Source organism: Petaurus breviceps, unplaced genomic scaffold (assembly GCF_028583685.1).
Source record: "Petaurus breviceps papuanus isolate PSGF00001 unplaced genomic scaffold, PetGlider_PUasm1.0 189, whole genome shotgun sequence".
NCBI lineage: Eukaryota > Metazoa > Chordata > Mammalia > Diprotodontia > Petauridae > Petaurus > Petaurus breviceps.
In genome coordinates, this window is record NW_027185809.1 from 31,084,407 (window position 1) to 31,101,000 (window position 16,594).

At 41.2% G+C, this 16,594-nt stretch overlaps 2 protein-coding genes across 3 annotated transcripts in view; one reads left to right on the top strand and one right to left on the bottom strand.

Moving 5' to 3' along the window:
* Positions 1-10,587, bottom strand: part of NPC2 (NPC intracellular cholesterol transporter 2) — a 14,089-nt gene extending 3,502 nt beyond the window's left edge. The window contains exons 1-2 of the mRNA XM_069092219.1: positions 10,448-10,587; positions 1,248-1,355 (exon numbers count right to left, since the gene is read on the bottom strand). Coding sequence (XP_068948320.1) covers positions 1,248-1,355; positions 10,448-10,535 — 196 coding nt within the window. The 5' untranslated portion in view covers positions 10,536-10,587. The remainder of the gene's footprint in view (positions 1-1,247; positions 1,356-10,447) is intronic.
* A 162-nt stretch (positions 10,588-10,749) lies between these two features.
* ISCA2 (iron-sulfur cluster assembly 2) lies at positions 10,750-12,921 on the top strand. Of its 2 annotated transcripts, none has more exons than XM_069092216.1 (4): positions 10,750-10,951; positions 11,068-11,239; positions 11,685-11,800; positions 12,357-12,921. In XM_069092216.1, the coding sequence occupies exons 1-4, from the start codon at positions 10,764-10,766 to the stop codon at positions 12,529-12,531; spliced, it is 651 nt and encodes a 216-aa protein (XP_068948317.1). In that variant the 5' UTR covers positions 10,750-10,763; the 3' UTR covers positions 12,532-12,921. The 2 variants fall into 2 exon arrangements, with proteins under 2 accessions (XP_068948317.1, XP_068948318.1); XM_069092217.1 differs by having other exon boundaries at positions 10,764-10,951; positions 11,071-11,239.
* Positions 12,922-16,594: the final 3,673 nt, after the last annotated feature.

The window sequence follows — 16,594 nt, forward strand, 5'->3', positions numbered from 1 at the left end:
CCATCCATCCATCCATCCATCCATCCATCCATCCATCCATCCATCCAAAACAACACATGAAATACCTGTCTCCAATTTTTTGAAGGACTGTCACGGAGAAGAGGGATTAGACTTATTCTATCAGGTTCCAGAGGCCAAAACTAGAGGGAACTGGCAGAGGTTAGAAAGCAACAGATTTTAGCCCACTCTGATTAGTACCATTATAAAATGAAATGCCTTAGCCACTAACACATCACTGGAAGTGTTCAAGAAGATTAGTGATACAATAAAGAGGACCATGTACGGAACTCAGAAACTTGTGAGGTCTGCATAATTAGGTCAATTACATTCTTCCTCCCCATTTTCTCAGCCTGTTCCTATAAAGGAGAGGCAGAATACTGTCATGGAAAGAACAGTTAGATTTAAAAGCAAAAAAAAAAAAAAAAACTGGAAATAAGCTATGTGCCCAATGTTTGGGTAAAATGGTTGAATTATAGTACACAAAAGCAATGGAAAATTGTGGGGACTATGGAAATGACAGATATGAAAAATTCAAATAGATAAGAAATTATACAGTATCAAGAAAGAAGAACCAAGGGGTGGCTGGGTGGCCGCAGCGAATCAGGCCACCCTAGAGTCAGGAGGGCCTGAGTTCAAATCAGGCCTCAGACACTTAACACAAAAATTAGCCGTGTGACCTTGGGCAAGTCACTTAACTGCAATTGCCCTGCCTTACCCTCTCCAAAAAGAAAAAAAACCAAAACCCAAAATAACATACAATGACCACAACCACGTAATTAGACATTGACCAACAGCAAAATCCATCAGACTTAGCTATGACCTTGTCAGCATTAATAGATATGGCTCATTTTCCCTGTCAGTAAATAACAAACACACTAGCTTGTAAAGACTGTTTCTGTATCTGAATGATCTCAATGCGTATAGTGAGAGACAAAGTTAAAACAGATTAAATTAAAAAATAAGATAGGATTTCCCTTAAGGTACTTTCTAGGAAATGGATAAATGAAGGGAAACAAAGGGTGGAGGGCACCCACTTGGTAGCAGATTCAAGTTCCTTTCAAAGTGACCTAGAACCCTCAACATGTTTTGCACTTCAGTTTCTTCATCTACAAAATGGAAGATGATAATACTTGTATGACCTAACTTATGGGGTTGTTTTGTCATGGTAAGGAAATAGATAAAGGAGAGGAAGTACTATGGTTACCAAGTTTCAAATATGAGTTAGAACAAGAACTCTTTGGACTTACCACTGATGAAGGTGACATTGACACTGTAGGATTCTCCTTTATGCAATTTGCAGGGCTGAACAGGGCAGGGGATCACTTCCACAACCTGAACTTTTCCAACTACAGATCCTGGAGAGGAGGTAAAGGGTAACGAATCAGGAATGAAAACACAAAAACAAAATACCTAGCAAAATGGAAAGCTCCTGCTGCAGAAGCATCCTCTCCCCACCTCCAGTCTCAGCTAAATGATAAGAGACTAGTTTGTGTGAATTACCACTCCTCCAATATTTGAACCCTTTTTTTTAATTTTGGTCTCAAATGTCCTTTTAGCTGAATTTTCAAAAATTGCAAAGTGTTATTTCTAGTTCAGAATTCTCCCCCTTATCATTATATGTATGAATGGGCTGCAAGGTGACAGAATGGATATAGTGCCAGGTCAGGAAGTGTCAGGAAGACTCATCTTCCTGAGTTCAAATCTAACCTCAGATACTTATTAGCTGTGTAACCCTGGGCAAGTCACTTAACCCTGTTTGTCTCAATTTCCTCATCTGTAAAATGATCTGGAGAAGAAAATGGTAAAACCATTTCAGTGGCCAAGAAAACCCCAAAAAGGGGTCCCAAAGACTTGAACATAACTGGGGGAAAAAATGACATACATATGAAGTAACGAAAAACATGTTTCTAACTCAGTCATTTTGTGATTGGGAAAAATAGCAATAAAAATTTTGAAAAGTAAATGAAAAATGCTTCACTCTCTCTCTGGAGATGGTTAGCATTTATGATCATGGGTCTGCTGATTTGTTGTGGATCACTGTATTAATCAAAGTAGCTAAGTCTTTCATAAGTGACTGTTACAATATTGCTGTTGTTGTGTACATTGTTCTCCTGGTTCTGCCCACTTCAGTATGTATCAGTTCATGTAAGTCTTCCCAGGTTTTCTTGAAACATTCTGCTCATCATTTCTTCTATCACAATAGTGTTCCATCACAATAACATACCATTAACTTGTTCTTTGCCACCACAAAAGAACTGCTATAAATATTTTTGTACATATGGGTCCTTTAAAAAAAAATCTCTTTGGGGTATAGATGTAATTGAGGTATTTTTGTGTCAGAGTATGCAGCTTTACAGCTTTTTGGACACGATTCCAAACTGAACATTAAAAATTGTTAAGTTGGGGCAGCTAGGTGGCAGAGTGAATAGAGCACCGGCTCTGGAGTCAGGAGGACCTGAGTTCAAGTCTGGCCTCAGACACAAAAACTAGCCGTGCGACCTTGGGCAAGTCACTTAACCCCAACTGTCCTCCAAAAAGCAAAAAAAAAAAATTGTTAAGTTATCACCTGGTGGATGTAGTAAGCCAATATATTGATTAGATGTCCTTGATGATGTGGCTTTGGCTTTTGACTCTGGAGAGCATCCTTTGTTATGTGAATGCATCAGGATAGGAGTTCAGTGACCTTTCCTAAGACTTTCTGGCACATAGATAACATGGCCTTATTCAATTCTGAGCTACTCCCAGGATATGACAGATTAAGATAATGATAAAATATCCCAGGATATGACAGACTAAGCTATTGATAAGAGTACTTGAATCTTTGTCTGCTTGACCTTGTTCAAAGAATCATTAAATGGAGTTCATGGTTCTTCCTTGAACTACCCACAGGGTCTGGTCATTTCTTATTCACATCTCCAATCATGCTTAGGGCTGGACACTGAGCAGCCCATGACAGGTGGAAAAACTTCAAGTCATCCAAGATGACAAAACAGAGCATTCAAAGAAGTCAGGGCAGAAAAAAGGAATCAACTTCCTAAATCAAAAATGTGTGTTAGGAATGCCTACGTAACATTTATCAGCAATTTTACCAGATCCCTGAGCAGAGAGTAACCCTGGACAAGTCACTTAATTCTCTTGGCCTCTGTTTCCTCCAGGGCTATTGGCTTTTAGGAATCATGCATTTTAGAATTGATATATTTTATGGCTTTTGCAAGTCAGGATAAGAGGAAACTCCTGAAAATAATAGTAATAATAATAATGATGATGATGATGACAGGGGCAGCTAGATGGATGGTGCAGTGGCCCTGGAGTCAGGAGGACCTGAGTTCCAATCTGGCCTCAGACACAACACTAGCCATGTGACCTTGGGCAAGTCACTTAGCCCCAATTGTCCTGCCTTTCCTCCAAAAAAAAGCAAAAAAAAATGATGATGATGATGAAAATATCTAACACTTATACAGCATTTTGAGGTTTGCAAATCATTTTATAAATATCTCATTTTATTCTCACAACCACCCTAGGAAGTCAATGCTATTATTATTATTCTCATTTTACCAATGAGAAAATTGAGGCAGACAAGAGCTTAAATATAAGGCTGTGTTTGAGGTTATGTTTGAATTTAAGATCTTCCTGATGCCAGGTCCAGTGCTCTATCCATAGCTGCTCAGGGAACCAAAAGGTATAGGTCCGATGATATACTTGAGAATGCCCCTGAGAAGAACTGCACGGAGAACCTAAATGAGATTTTAAATAAAGTGAAAGAAAGAAAATGTTCAGCTAGGTTTCCTTTGTGTTAGGTATACTGGGAAAGAGATCCAAGCTATTGCATTTAGAACTCTGGGCAAAATCCATGCCCAATATCAGCCTATTAGTAAGCCTCAACATTTCCTATGGTATCCAGCAGCAGTACTAATACAGAAAGAAAACAGTCAAGACTGCCTGTGATCATTGCCCTGGCTTTTCAAGGTCCTAAGGCTGACTCCAGAGTGAGGCTAGGATCAGTGGATGAGGACTATCCACAAAATTCTATTTGCTTTGGACCTCTGCCACGGGGCTCACACTTTTCAAATGGGTTTACTTCAGTCAGCTAAAATAGGTGTTCCATGGGGAAAATATATAGCAGAGACTTACTTATGAGACCCTATTATGTTCAAGATGGAAAAAAACCTGCTGCCAGTATCTCCAAAATCAAATCAGACAGTAGGACATTAATCTTTCCAAGTAGAGTTGATAACCTCATGACTTCCCAGGACTGATAGGGGAGGGCTCCCTACTCAAATGCCATTTTCACTTTGCTCAAGTCAATACAAGCTAAGGTAGTTGGTTTTTTTTTTTGGTCATTTCAGGCATGTCCAACTCTTCACAACCCCATCTGGAGTTTTCTTGGCAAAGATACTCAAGTGGCTTGCCATTTCCTTCTCCAGTTCATTTTACAGATGAGAAAACAGAAGCCAAGAGAATTAAGTGACTTGTCCAGGGTTACTTACACATCTAGGAAGCATCTGAGGCCAGATTTGAACTCAGGAAGATGAGTCTTCCTGACTCCAGGCTAAGGTACTCTATCCACTGTACCACCACCTAGCAGCCCTTTTGCTAACCATTAGTACATATGGCACCCACATGGGGGAAAAAAATGCACTACCTAAGAATCCAAAGTAAAGTTTTAGGTATTATGGAGAGGAGGGATCATAGAGAAATGGTCAAAAGTATGAGCCCATTGTTCTACTGGCATTACTCCTAGCAAAGGGCAGGAAACTAATATCAATATTAGCTTAGCTAGTTACCCCTTAAGGGAACAGAAGGGAATGACATACTATTCTTTGCAAAATCATTCATACACAAATAGCCCCTGTAGAGGTTCTGAATTTCAGTAGTATAAGGAAAATATACTAGGAGTCATCCAGTTCCCCATAATAACAGATGATTAACAGCCAGGTAAATTTTTCCTAAGGAAACCAATCCAAATCTACCGTGTGGCTAAAAATAATCACGTATCTCTAAAACAGAACCAGCCTGTTAACAAAGGCAAATGTCTCTCACTATTTCCAGGGGTCATCTGCAGTCATCCTGATCTGTATTTTGCCACTGAACCCAGATGACTCCAGAGGAGAAAGTGAGGCTGGTGACTTTGCATAGCTCTCAATAGCTAGCATTTCTAAGGCTATTTAAGGTTTGCCAAGCAAAATTCTCTCATTTGGTCCTCAGGTAACTGGCAAAGTAGGCACTACTATTAATCTCTATTTTACAGATGAGGAAACTGAGGCAGATAGTGGTTAAATCTGTCCTGGCTCACACAGCTACTAAATGTGTCTATTTAGAGATTGTATTCAAATTCAGGTCTTGAATATAGATCCAATCCTCTATTCACTAACCAACCTCTAAAACAGAAAAGTTATGACATCAAAAACAAGATGAGAGTTATGAAGAATGTTAGCAAAATGAAGTTTGGAAGAGATGTCCCATTTACAGAGCTGCTTAGCCCAGTGGGGTATGTGTGTGCCTAATAGGAGTATTTTTACCTTTTCAATATAATGTTGGAGGGTGGAGGGGTGGGGAGAAAGAGTTTCATTTCAAGAACTAGCTCTACTACTCAACAGACTAATACTGTTACTGATGAAATAAAGATATGAACTGGACCTTTGATTTTAATTGGTATAGGGAATTCCTGGGGAGGAAACTAAGAAATTACATAAACTACATAAGAGTCTGTTTCTTTTATAAACCCTTTCTTGTTCTTTACATGGTGAAATGTCTTAACAATTAAATTCACAATGAAAATAAAATGCAATTTAAAAAAAGGTTTATTCATTTAACAAGTATTTATAGAGCACCTACTATACTTATTGAATGGATTGGTGAACTTATTCATAAAACATAATGTGCATGGTACTATGCTACCTGAAGGGAGATAAAGCCTAAGATGAGTTCCTATTCTTACAGAACTACTAATAGTTTAGGACATAAGATGGAAGCATACTACAGGAAAAAACCCTCCTTTTAGTTATCTCTAGAAAATCCTAACCAAATAACATTTCTCTTTAAAATCCTTTCCTAACAGACTTCTGGAAAAAGCCTATGGGAAAGATGGGTGATAATTTTTCAGGAAATGAACTAAAGATTATAACTTAAGTAACTTATCTCATTCAAATCACTCATCTGGAGTGATTGGTGCTGGGACCCATCTCCTTAGAAAAAGTATTAAGATGGGGAGGGGCCAGGGATTAAGGAATATTTTATCTTTAACAGTGATGGGAGTGGTTCTGAAGGAAATGGAATTTGATTATTCAAAAATTCTGGAATGTTAACTCAAATTGTATTTTTACATATGATCTTTTCCTTGGGAATTCCTTTATTTTCTTAACTTGAAACTGTCTTAGGCAGTCAAGTCAGAGGTCATAGAGATGGGGGGAGGGGGTTCACGTAGTGCCAAAGTAATCCCTGGCAGGTTGTACAAGGCTGGGGAGGCCTTAACATACATGCTCCATAAAGAACTATTTTTACTAGGACCACATATGCAGAAGTTTGTCACCAGAAGGGATGCCCACCTGGTGAGAAATTTATTGAAGGTGCAGCAAGCCTTCAAATTGTCTAAGGCATGGAGAAGCTGTTCTTTGCTAGATACTGGTGATAGTAGTGTCAATACCAAGGAAATCAGATGTCTGAAATATTTTAATTCTTATAAAAGCAATAGTTTAAAGCAATGTGTTAATAATGCTTTCTACTGTGTCTACTTGGTTTTTTTCAAGACTGAAAAAAAAAACTTGTAGAATTGGTAAATATTGCAAAACTGAAGTAGTTTGCTTAACTTTTCCCTTTAAAGGAAAAAATACTTCAGAGGATTGGAAGAGTCCTCAAAAATCCTTTTGAAGTATGGGGAGGGAAAGATAGGCAACAGAAAAGAGGCACACACAAAAATGGAGAAATAGTAAAGGAAAGACAGGAAATCCCTAATTGAATAAATGCAAATAAGTCGAGTGGGGAAAGAATTCTATTTCCCAATTCAAAAGTAAATCCCATTAAATATTTACCCAAGCCAGAAACAATCCTACACCTTAGTTATCTACTTGTAAGAAAAACCCCTCCTCCTATTTACAGGTTTCCTCCAGCCAAATCAGAATAGTCAGGAACTTTTCTTTAAATTTTTCTTTAAATTCTTTTACATTACCAATGAAACAAAGTTATGGTAGTTTTAAAGCCAGATCAGACACCTTCCTTCCCTCTCTCTGTCAGGTATCTAAAAGCTACTTTCTCTTTAGTTTAAAAAATTAGGAAAATTAAATGAAAGCTTAGAAAAGAGAGCCTTGTCTCCTAATCTTTATTCTTTAGTCTCCTTATCCTATTTCAACCCCTCTCATCATTCAGCTCTTCACCTTGGAAATGTGAAATCAATGTGGCTAGAGAACTGACTGAATAAAATTGACCTATATATTTAAGTCAGCTAGCACTTCTAAGGCTATTTAAGGTTTGCCAAGCAAAATTCTCTCATTTGGTTCTTAGGTAACTGGCAAAGTAGGCACTACTATTAATCTCTATTTTACAGATGAGGAAACAGGCAGATAGAGGTTAAATCTGTCCTGGCTCACACAGCTACTAAGTGTGTCTATTTAGAGATTGTATTCAAATTCACGTCTTGAATCCAGATCCAATCCTCTACTCACTAAGCCACTGATCAAACAACATTTATTAAGCAGCTACTGTGTACCAGGCATGGTGCTTCAGAGCTGGGGATACTTGTTTGTCCTCCCTTCTTAAAAAGGAACATCATCGGGAAGGTGATGCCATGACTTGCAGGTGAACTGGATTTAAGTGAGGGAGAGCTGTGCAAAGTCACTAGCCTCACTTTCTCCTCTGGAGTCATCTGGGTTCAGTGGCAAGATACAGATCAGGATGACTGCAGATGACCCCTGGAAACAGTGGGAGACATTTGCCTTTTTAAGCTTAGGTCTCAGTTTTCCTGAGGCAACACACATTCAGTGACTAAGACTAGATAAGAAATAAGGCAAATGAGGCAGCTAGGTGGCACAGTGAATAGAGCATGGACCGGAGTAAGAAGGACCTGAGTTCAAATCCACCTCTGGCACTAAATACTTACTAGCTGTGTTACCCGGGGCAAGTCATTTAACCCCAATTGCCCTGCCCTCCCCCCTCCAAAAAGAAAAAAAAAAATGAGGCAAAGAATGGCCTCTTTACTACTTTGAAAGAGTATCCAGTCTATGACATAATTATGACTTTAATCTGAATATGAGACAGAAGTTACACTCTTTGGAAAGGGACCTAGTTTTAAGAAACTTAAAATCTAATTTGAAACTTTATTTATACAGAAGTATTAAAATGCATTACTTTCAATGAGAGCAGAAAAGAGTAATTTTAACAAAATCTTTTGTACTACCGTATGTATGCCTGTATGAGGTTAACTGCTTAGGACCCCAAGAAAGAAAAGGAAGCCATAGGTACTACTATTGAAGAGAATCTTGTGTGCTAGATGTGCAAGATGGACTAAATGTGTCTGGACAAGGAACTGTTAGATCTAACTGGAATGATTTAGAATCAATGCTAGGTGTGTGTATATACATAAATGTAAATACACACACATAACAGTTCTTTCTATATCTGTGTGTGTGTGTGTGTGTGTGTGTGTATGTTTCTTGTGTTGGGTTAAGAAGGGGAATTTACACCATAGATTTCCAGAATTCTTCCCTTTGGTCAAAACCTATGATTTCCTCCATAATGGAATGAAATATACTGCTCCTGTGATTAGATTCACGTAAAGCCACATTAACAGGGAATGGATTTTAAAATTGTACATACACACAAAAAAGTTAAAACTATTAAAGGAGAAGTGAAAGGCAAAATTAAAAAAAAAAAACTATGATCCACCTTTTGCTTTTTTAAGAAGGATTCTTTGGCACTGTTGGGAGTTTTGAACTAATCCAATCATTCTGGAGAGCAATTTGGAACTATGCCCAAAAGCAATCAAACTGCACTCTTTGATTCAGCAATACCACTACCAGGTCTGTATCCCAAAGAGATCATTAAAAAAGGGAAAAGGATCCACACTCACAAAAACATTTATAGCCCCGGGGGTACAAAAAGAGGCAAAAGAGAGTCCCTGACCTCAAGGTGCGCAACAATCAGGGACAGAGCCAGGCAGTGAAGATACAAGTGCCAAGAAAGAAATAACAAAATAAGGAGGAAAGGGAAATGCATAACCAGCACGGATCAAGTAAATTAAAAAGAATTCTGCACAATACTAGCAAAATTTAAAAAGTCAAATGAGAGTCTTGGCGAACAACCGCGCAGGAATGGAGAAGTAAAATTAGTCACAGGATCATATGATCATATTTAAAGCTGAAAAAGATTTCAAGAGTCCTCCTGATCCAACACTGGCATTTTATAAAAGACTCTAAGGAAAAATCAAGTAAGCAGCCCCCAGGATCTTCGGATTTCAAATTCCAAGAGTTCTTTCATTCCATAGTCTCAGGGTGAGGGGATTGACACACTAAAGATCAGCCAGAACTACCCACCTCGGTTGGGGTAGGGAAGGAGCGGAGGGGGGGAGTGGGTTAGGGAAAAGGGCACTGGGGGGGGGATGTATCTCTGAATTTGTCGGGGGGCTCCTGGTAGTGGTCCAGAAGCAGGCCAGGCCAAGCACGGAAGGGGGGTGGGGGTGGCTCCAAACCCCAGAGGGGAGGGGAGCATGGGAGCAAGCAAGCCTCGGCGGGAGCTGCCCCACCAGACAGTGAGTGATGAGAGGCAGACAGAGAGAGAGAGATACAATGTTTAACTTGGGTTAGAGTCCTCACCTCCAGAGGAAACAATTGCAAAAACCTTCAAGTCCTACAGACACATACATTAGCATCCTCCTCATTCCTACCTGCAAAATAGTTTTCTCATAGTAACGCCGAGCAAGTATTGTAGCCATCTTTTTTGCTTTGTTTTTTTTTGGAGGGCAATAGGGGTTAAGTGACTTGCCCAAGGTTACACGGTTTTTGTGTTAAGTGTCGGTGGCCGAATTTGAACTCGGGTCCTCCTGACAGGGCCGGTGCTCTCTATTCACTGCATCACCTAGCCGCCCCTATTATATCCATTTTACAGATGAGGAGACAGAGGTGGCGGCAGACTCCAGTTCAAACTTTACCAAGGACGTTCAATAGCCGTGTAACCCAGAGGCAAGGCATTTAACCTCGTCTGCCTCAGTTTCCTCCTTTGCAAAATGAGCCGGAGAAGGAAATGGCAAACCACTCCAATAACTTTGCCAAGAAAGCCCCTACTGGGGTCGTGAAGAGTCAGACGTGACTGAAAACGACTCCACCACAAAAATGGGGGGGGGGGGGGCGGCACAGAAGGGCTGGAACCGAAGCCAATAAATCGAGGCACCTACTGTGCTCAGACTGTGAAAGTTTAGGGAGGGGGCGCGTCTCGGGGCCCAGCCCAACCCAGTGCTCACCACAGTCCAGAAAGTGAACCGGCTCGGCCAGGCCGACGACCCCGAGGGTCAGGAGCAGCAGCACCGAGGCGGATGGGGAGAAGGCCATCGCGGATCGGAGGAAGCGCGAGTGAGCGGAGGAAGCGGCCCCCGCCCCAGATGAAGCCACTGGGGCGGGGCCTGAGGGCCGAGGCCGCGACCCCCCCCCCTCCGGGGTCAGGTGCCTGGCCCCGCCCCGGAGGCAGCCCTTTATTTTCCCAACTGCACCTCTTGACTAATAAAGTTTCTCAGGTTTTGAAGACTCCCCCAGCCGGCCTCGCTTCCGGCACGCTGGCCAATGGCATTCCCGGCTGCCCCTTCCTGCTCGGAGAGGACTTGGGGGGGAGGAGTCGGCTCTCTCCGGGGCTCCCGCGTCCAGTGTGGGGCTGGTGGAAGAGGGACGATGGTGGCGTTGGCGATAGCGCCCCGGGGCTGGGCTCTGACGGCCCTGGGCCTGAGGATGGCGAACTCGTGGCTGAGGGGCAGGTACCGGGTGGGGCGGCGGAGGGAGGGACGCGGGCCGTGAGGACCCAGCCCAGCTCACTTCCCGTCTCTGTGCCTGCGCTCACCCTCCTCTCTGCCCTTCCCCCCCCCCCCCCCAGCAGGTTCCTCCACACCTGCCGGCGCCCGCCGCTGATGCCACCCGGGGCGCCCCTGCCGGTGGGCATCTACTCGCGCTGGGAATCGTCTTCCTCCTCCTCCTCCGCTCGCTCCCACACTGCGGGGTCCGAGGCAAATGAAGGTCAGATTCGCCTCACCGAGAGCTGCGTTAAGGTAGGTCTTGGGGCGGTGGGCGCCCCTTTCGGACCCCCCTCCCCGCGTCGGCTCCTCCCCCACCGCATCTTCCCTTCCTGGCTCCCTTCAGGTTATAGCTAAAGTCTCAACTTCCCAAGTCCTCCTTGTTCTCACGGTCTCCCCTCCGAGATAATCTCCAGTTTTCCCTGACTATATGTAGTTTGCATTTAGTTGTTTACATGTTGTCTCCGCATTAGACTGGGAGCTCTTTAAAAGCAGGGACTGTTTTGTGTGTCCCTATCAGTACAGAGCCTGGAACATAGTAGGTGCTTAATATCAAGTGTCTACTATGTGCCAGGCTCTGTACTAAGTGATGGGACTCTTTACAAAGAAAGTGGAAAAAAAAAAAAACTCCAATCTTTGTTCTCAAGGAGTTTATACTGGATGGTCATTGATTCCCCTTTTTGCCTTTCCCCCCCCCCAGAGGCTTCTGGAGATCACGGAAGGGGCAGAGTTCCTCAGGCTACAAGTGGAGGGAGGTGGATGCTCCGGATTCCAATACAAATTCTCTCTGGACACAGTTATCAATCCTGATGACAGGCAAGAAAAAAGGGGGAGCTAGGTGGCATAGTGTAGGGGGCAGTGGACTTGGAGTCAGGAAGACCCAAGTTAGAAATCTGCCTCAGACATTGACTAGCTGGGACAAGTTACTTAATCCCTCTCCGTGCCTCCTAATCTCTCTATGCCTCTTTTTTCTCATTTATGAAAATGAGGAGGTTGGACACCTTAGCCTTTAAGGTCCCATACGGCTCTAAAATTTTGATTCCATCAGGCACTTTCAAAAATAATATCTTTTCAGAGATGGAGATATGGAGTGATATTTTTCATTTGAATAACATCATTCTTCAGTAGAGTACTCAGTAATTCACATTTCTGCACTGTGTAAAGGTTTATAAAGTACTTCATTATACTGTTATTTCATTCAACTGGGATGGTATACTAGGGAAAGTTAGAGACTATAGTATTTAAAATAGCTTTTATATGTTTATGTATCTCTGGGAACTAGGAATGAATATATATCTGTATGAGTGAACTCAGAGTTTCTGATGTTTTTGGTGACTGCTTTTTAATTAATCACTTCTTCATGTTTCCCCAGGGTGTTTGAACAGGGCGGGGCTCGAGTGGTGGTTGACACTGATAGCTTGGCCTTCGTGAAAGGGGCACTGGTGGACTTCAGCCAAGAATTGATCCGAAGTTCATTTCAGGTGTTGAACAACCCTCAGGCAGAGCAGGGATGTTCCTGTGGGACTTCATTCTCTGTCAAACTATAATGTGTGAGATGATGAATGACCCAGAGACTGCCTTCTTACTCTACCTTCCAATTCTTGATTCCAGTTCTTGAGAACCATAGACTCCAGGGTTTTCTCCATTTCTGTATTGCTCAGTTTCTTATTTCCCAGCCCTGGAGTTCCATATGCTGTCACTCTATATCACAATGTTTAGTTTTCTTAGTCACCATCGACATGCTTCCAAAAACAACTGGAAATTAAGCTCCCCAAACTATTTGTCTCAGAACTAGTTGCCTGGAGGCTAAGATATTGACTATAGCCCCAAAGTTCCAAAATGCAGAGATAACAGCCCTGGCCTTCAGAGCTGATTATGTGTATATATGTATGTATTATTAGTGTATAAAGTATATAAAATATTTATTTTTAAAGAAAGTGTTACTTATCATTCAGTCTTTTGAGTCAGAGGTAAGTGTTGCCTTGTATAATGATTATGAGAACTGGGAAGTGGGGGAAGGGGGTAGGTTGGAGAGAGACCTGTGACTTTTCTCCTTCCCCATTCCTGACAGCTGATTTTTTTTCTTCACCAAGAAAAACTTAGGATCAATTCTGTATGACTCTCCTTCTTGACATAAGTTTATTGTTTTCTCTGGAGCTCAGTACCCCTCCTCCCTCTTAGGATAAAGGTAAAGAAAACACAAGATGTATTAGTTTGTTCAGATTAGTCATGGTATTGTGTTAGATTCTATAATCAAATGAAAAATATATCACAAAAATATCTATGGGGGCAACTAGGTGGCACGATGAATATAGCACCGGCCCTGGAGTCAGGAGGACCTGAGTTCAAATCCAGCCTCAGACATGTTACACTTATTAGCCATGTGACCCTTGGGCAATTCACTTAACCCCAATTGCCCTGCCCTCTCCCCTCCAAAAAGCAAAAAAAAAAAAAAAGTTTTTTAAGCATCTATGAAGATAAAGTAAGACAGAGTTAGATACTGAACCTTTGAATTTTGTGTTCATTAATGGTTAAGGTTTGCCAGTGTGTAGAAATAATGCAGTTTCAACTTAGAAGAAAATTTTATGATGTCATAAGCAATGGGATGTATTTCTAGGCACTTTCTGAACCAGTGAAAGAAAAGACATTTAAGTATCAACTTATGTATTATGTCACAGTCACTAAGTACCTAAGTTTATGACATTTTTGGATACTCTGCAGAGCAATAAAATATATTCAGCCAGTAGTGGATGAAGGGGAAGAGAACAAACGATTTCAAAAGTGGGAAAAGGACAGAATCCTTAAAATATGGGGAGGATTAATTCCCTGAGAAGGTCCTAGATCAGTAGTCAAATGAGGAGTTTGAATGTAAAATGACCACTCTGTGATTGCCCTTCTGAAAATCAGATTCCCAATAAATATCAAACACCTCACTGACAAATACAAAGTATTTTCGGGAAATGTCACATTAGATATCCTGTTCTTTCTACTTACTCCCTTAACCTTCTGATGGAGAGGCTTATGAATGTGAAGCAGCTGGTGGCTTAGTGGATAGTACTATGGACCTTGGTTCAGAAAGATGACTTCAGATCCAGCCTCATACTCAGCTGTGTGGCCCTGGGCAAGTTACTTAACCTGTTTCCTCAACTGTAAAGTGGGAAAATAATAGCCCTTACCTCTCAGTTGTGACAATCTAATGAGATAGTAAATGAAATAATTTTGTTGAAAGTACAGTTGGTTTATTAGTTTTCTTATGTTCTTGAAGAGCATCAAAGTGACATCATTATGTTGGACTCAAAGTTACAGTACATCTGACTGGCTGATCAGAAGAGCCATGTCACTATGTTCCAGATTTATTTGCACATTCCAAAGGTTCCTGGTAATGTTGCTGTGCTTATCCAATATTTACCAGGCAGATGTTGGGAAATTAATCAGAACAGGAAGGGTGGCACACCCAACCCTGTGGGGCTCCTTTGTTAACTTTCAAGTTGAGCATTCAAATGACTAAATATTATCATTATTAATAATGTTCTTGTCAGACTTACATATTTGAGATGGGTTGATCTGCTGATAAAGCTGACTCCCAGTCTTAGAGAAATATGGTCAAGACAACTTACTCCATGATTTAAATTGTCATTGTGACTAACAGTGATCCAGAGACTCATTTCACAAACCAGCTAATAAAGGGAGTCTAGAACTTTTCAAATGCAATAGTCCCTTCAGTACCCCGGCCACCCTTATTCAGCAAGAGCAGCAGAAAAGTTGTATTGGTCCTCTGAAAAATTAACTGACCAGAATAGATAACAAAATCAGTCTGAAATGAGCAGGTGCTTTTAGCTCCTATTTGGAACCTAAACAGAAAAATTGGCCTTAACTCACATGCACATGAGGTTCTCATGGGAAGACCCATGAGAAGCCCCACGTCCCCATACTATGTATACAAGTGTCCATTTTGACTGATGACAGTCTGAATTATTGCCAGCCTTAGATAAGGTGGTTCAAAGCTTCCTTTTACAGGTCTTGGAGGTACCTGCAAGAGCTCCCTTTGGACCACATGACTACAACCTGAAGATTGGGTCCACCCTAAAACCCATTAAGGAAAGATAGCTTTTGGTTGTTGGAAGGGAACCTGTTCAGTGTTAATAACCACTAATCATTCCGTTAAATGATACAGTCTTCAATCTTGGATCGGAGCATCACACTGTAAAAGAACTTTAGCCTTTTTTGAAGGCTAATATTTAACAGGATGTAATGACAGTGCTTTGATTTGGCAACTGCTTATAACCAACACCATAATGGACAGTATTTGCTATACCCCAAAGTCTATAACCTCGGGATAAAAAAAGACTACTAATTAAGCCCTTAGGGCTAGCCCTAACTAATATATGTCTGGTTTTGCTCGGACTACTGGAAGTCCACCTGGGTTTTGTAGAAACCAAATTAGTATCAAAGAACCCCATCCACTGATATCAGGCTTCGTGTTTATACTGATGAACTAGAGTAATATTATTACTAGTTATATACAACCTAAGGAACAGGAAGAGCATATGCAAAGTAAGATCGAAGAATTAATGAATATATATAGCATTTCTGAGGACAAATTGGGGGAGGGATGTGGAAGCCAAAGATTCATAGCTCTAGAAGAGACCTGAGACTATCCAAGGCAACTCACAATTTTCAGATGAGGAAATTTGGGTCCAGGGAGGTTAATGACTTGTCTATGATCATATATGCAGTTAAACATGGCGATTCTGAAATTAGGTCAGTTAAACGCATCTTGTGTATGCCTAGTTATTTGCATGCTGTTCTGTCTGAGAATTTTTGCTGACTGACCTAATGTCTTCTGAGATTACCTCATTTACAATATTATACAAAATTATATATTTATATATATTATACTGTATTATGTACTGCATATTGTATATTATATATTTAAGATATATATTAGGTCATATACTGTATATTGTAAATGAGAGGTAATCTCAGAAGACAGGCAGTGTAGGTGGAAGACCAAGGCTTCTTTGCAGAAGGTGAGATTTGAGCTGAACCTTCAGGGAAACCAGGAAATGGAGATGAGAGAAGCTAATTTCACACATTGGGGATTGTCAGTGAAAAGGCAGTTGGGAAACAGAGTGTGATGTATAAAGAACAGCAAGAAGGCCCGTGTTGCTAGATCATAGAGTACATAAAAAGAAAATATAAGAACTAGAAAGGTCAGAAGGGTAGTGAAGGGATTTAGAAGCCAAGCAAAGGATTTTATATTTGAACCTGGGAGTAATAAGGAACAACTGGAATTTGAGTACAGGGTGATATGGTCAGGCCCAAACTTTAGGAAGATCAGTTTGTCAGCTGAGTGGAGGATGAGCCTAGGGTAGGCAGATGAATCAGGGTAATCACCAGAAGGCTATTCCAACAGTTCATGTGTGAGGTGATGAGGGCCTGCCTGCACCAAGAGAGTGTCTGCAGAGAAAGACATGAAAATCAATGTGGTAATATGGCAGTGGGTTGGATAAGGAGTGAATCTGAGTGAGAAATTAAGGGTGGCCTTAAGATCATTGAGAGTGGGTGATTGGGAGGATGGTGTTGTCCTTCACACAGAAGTTGGAAAGA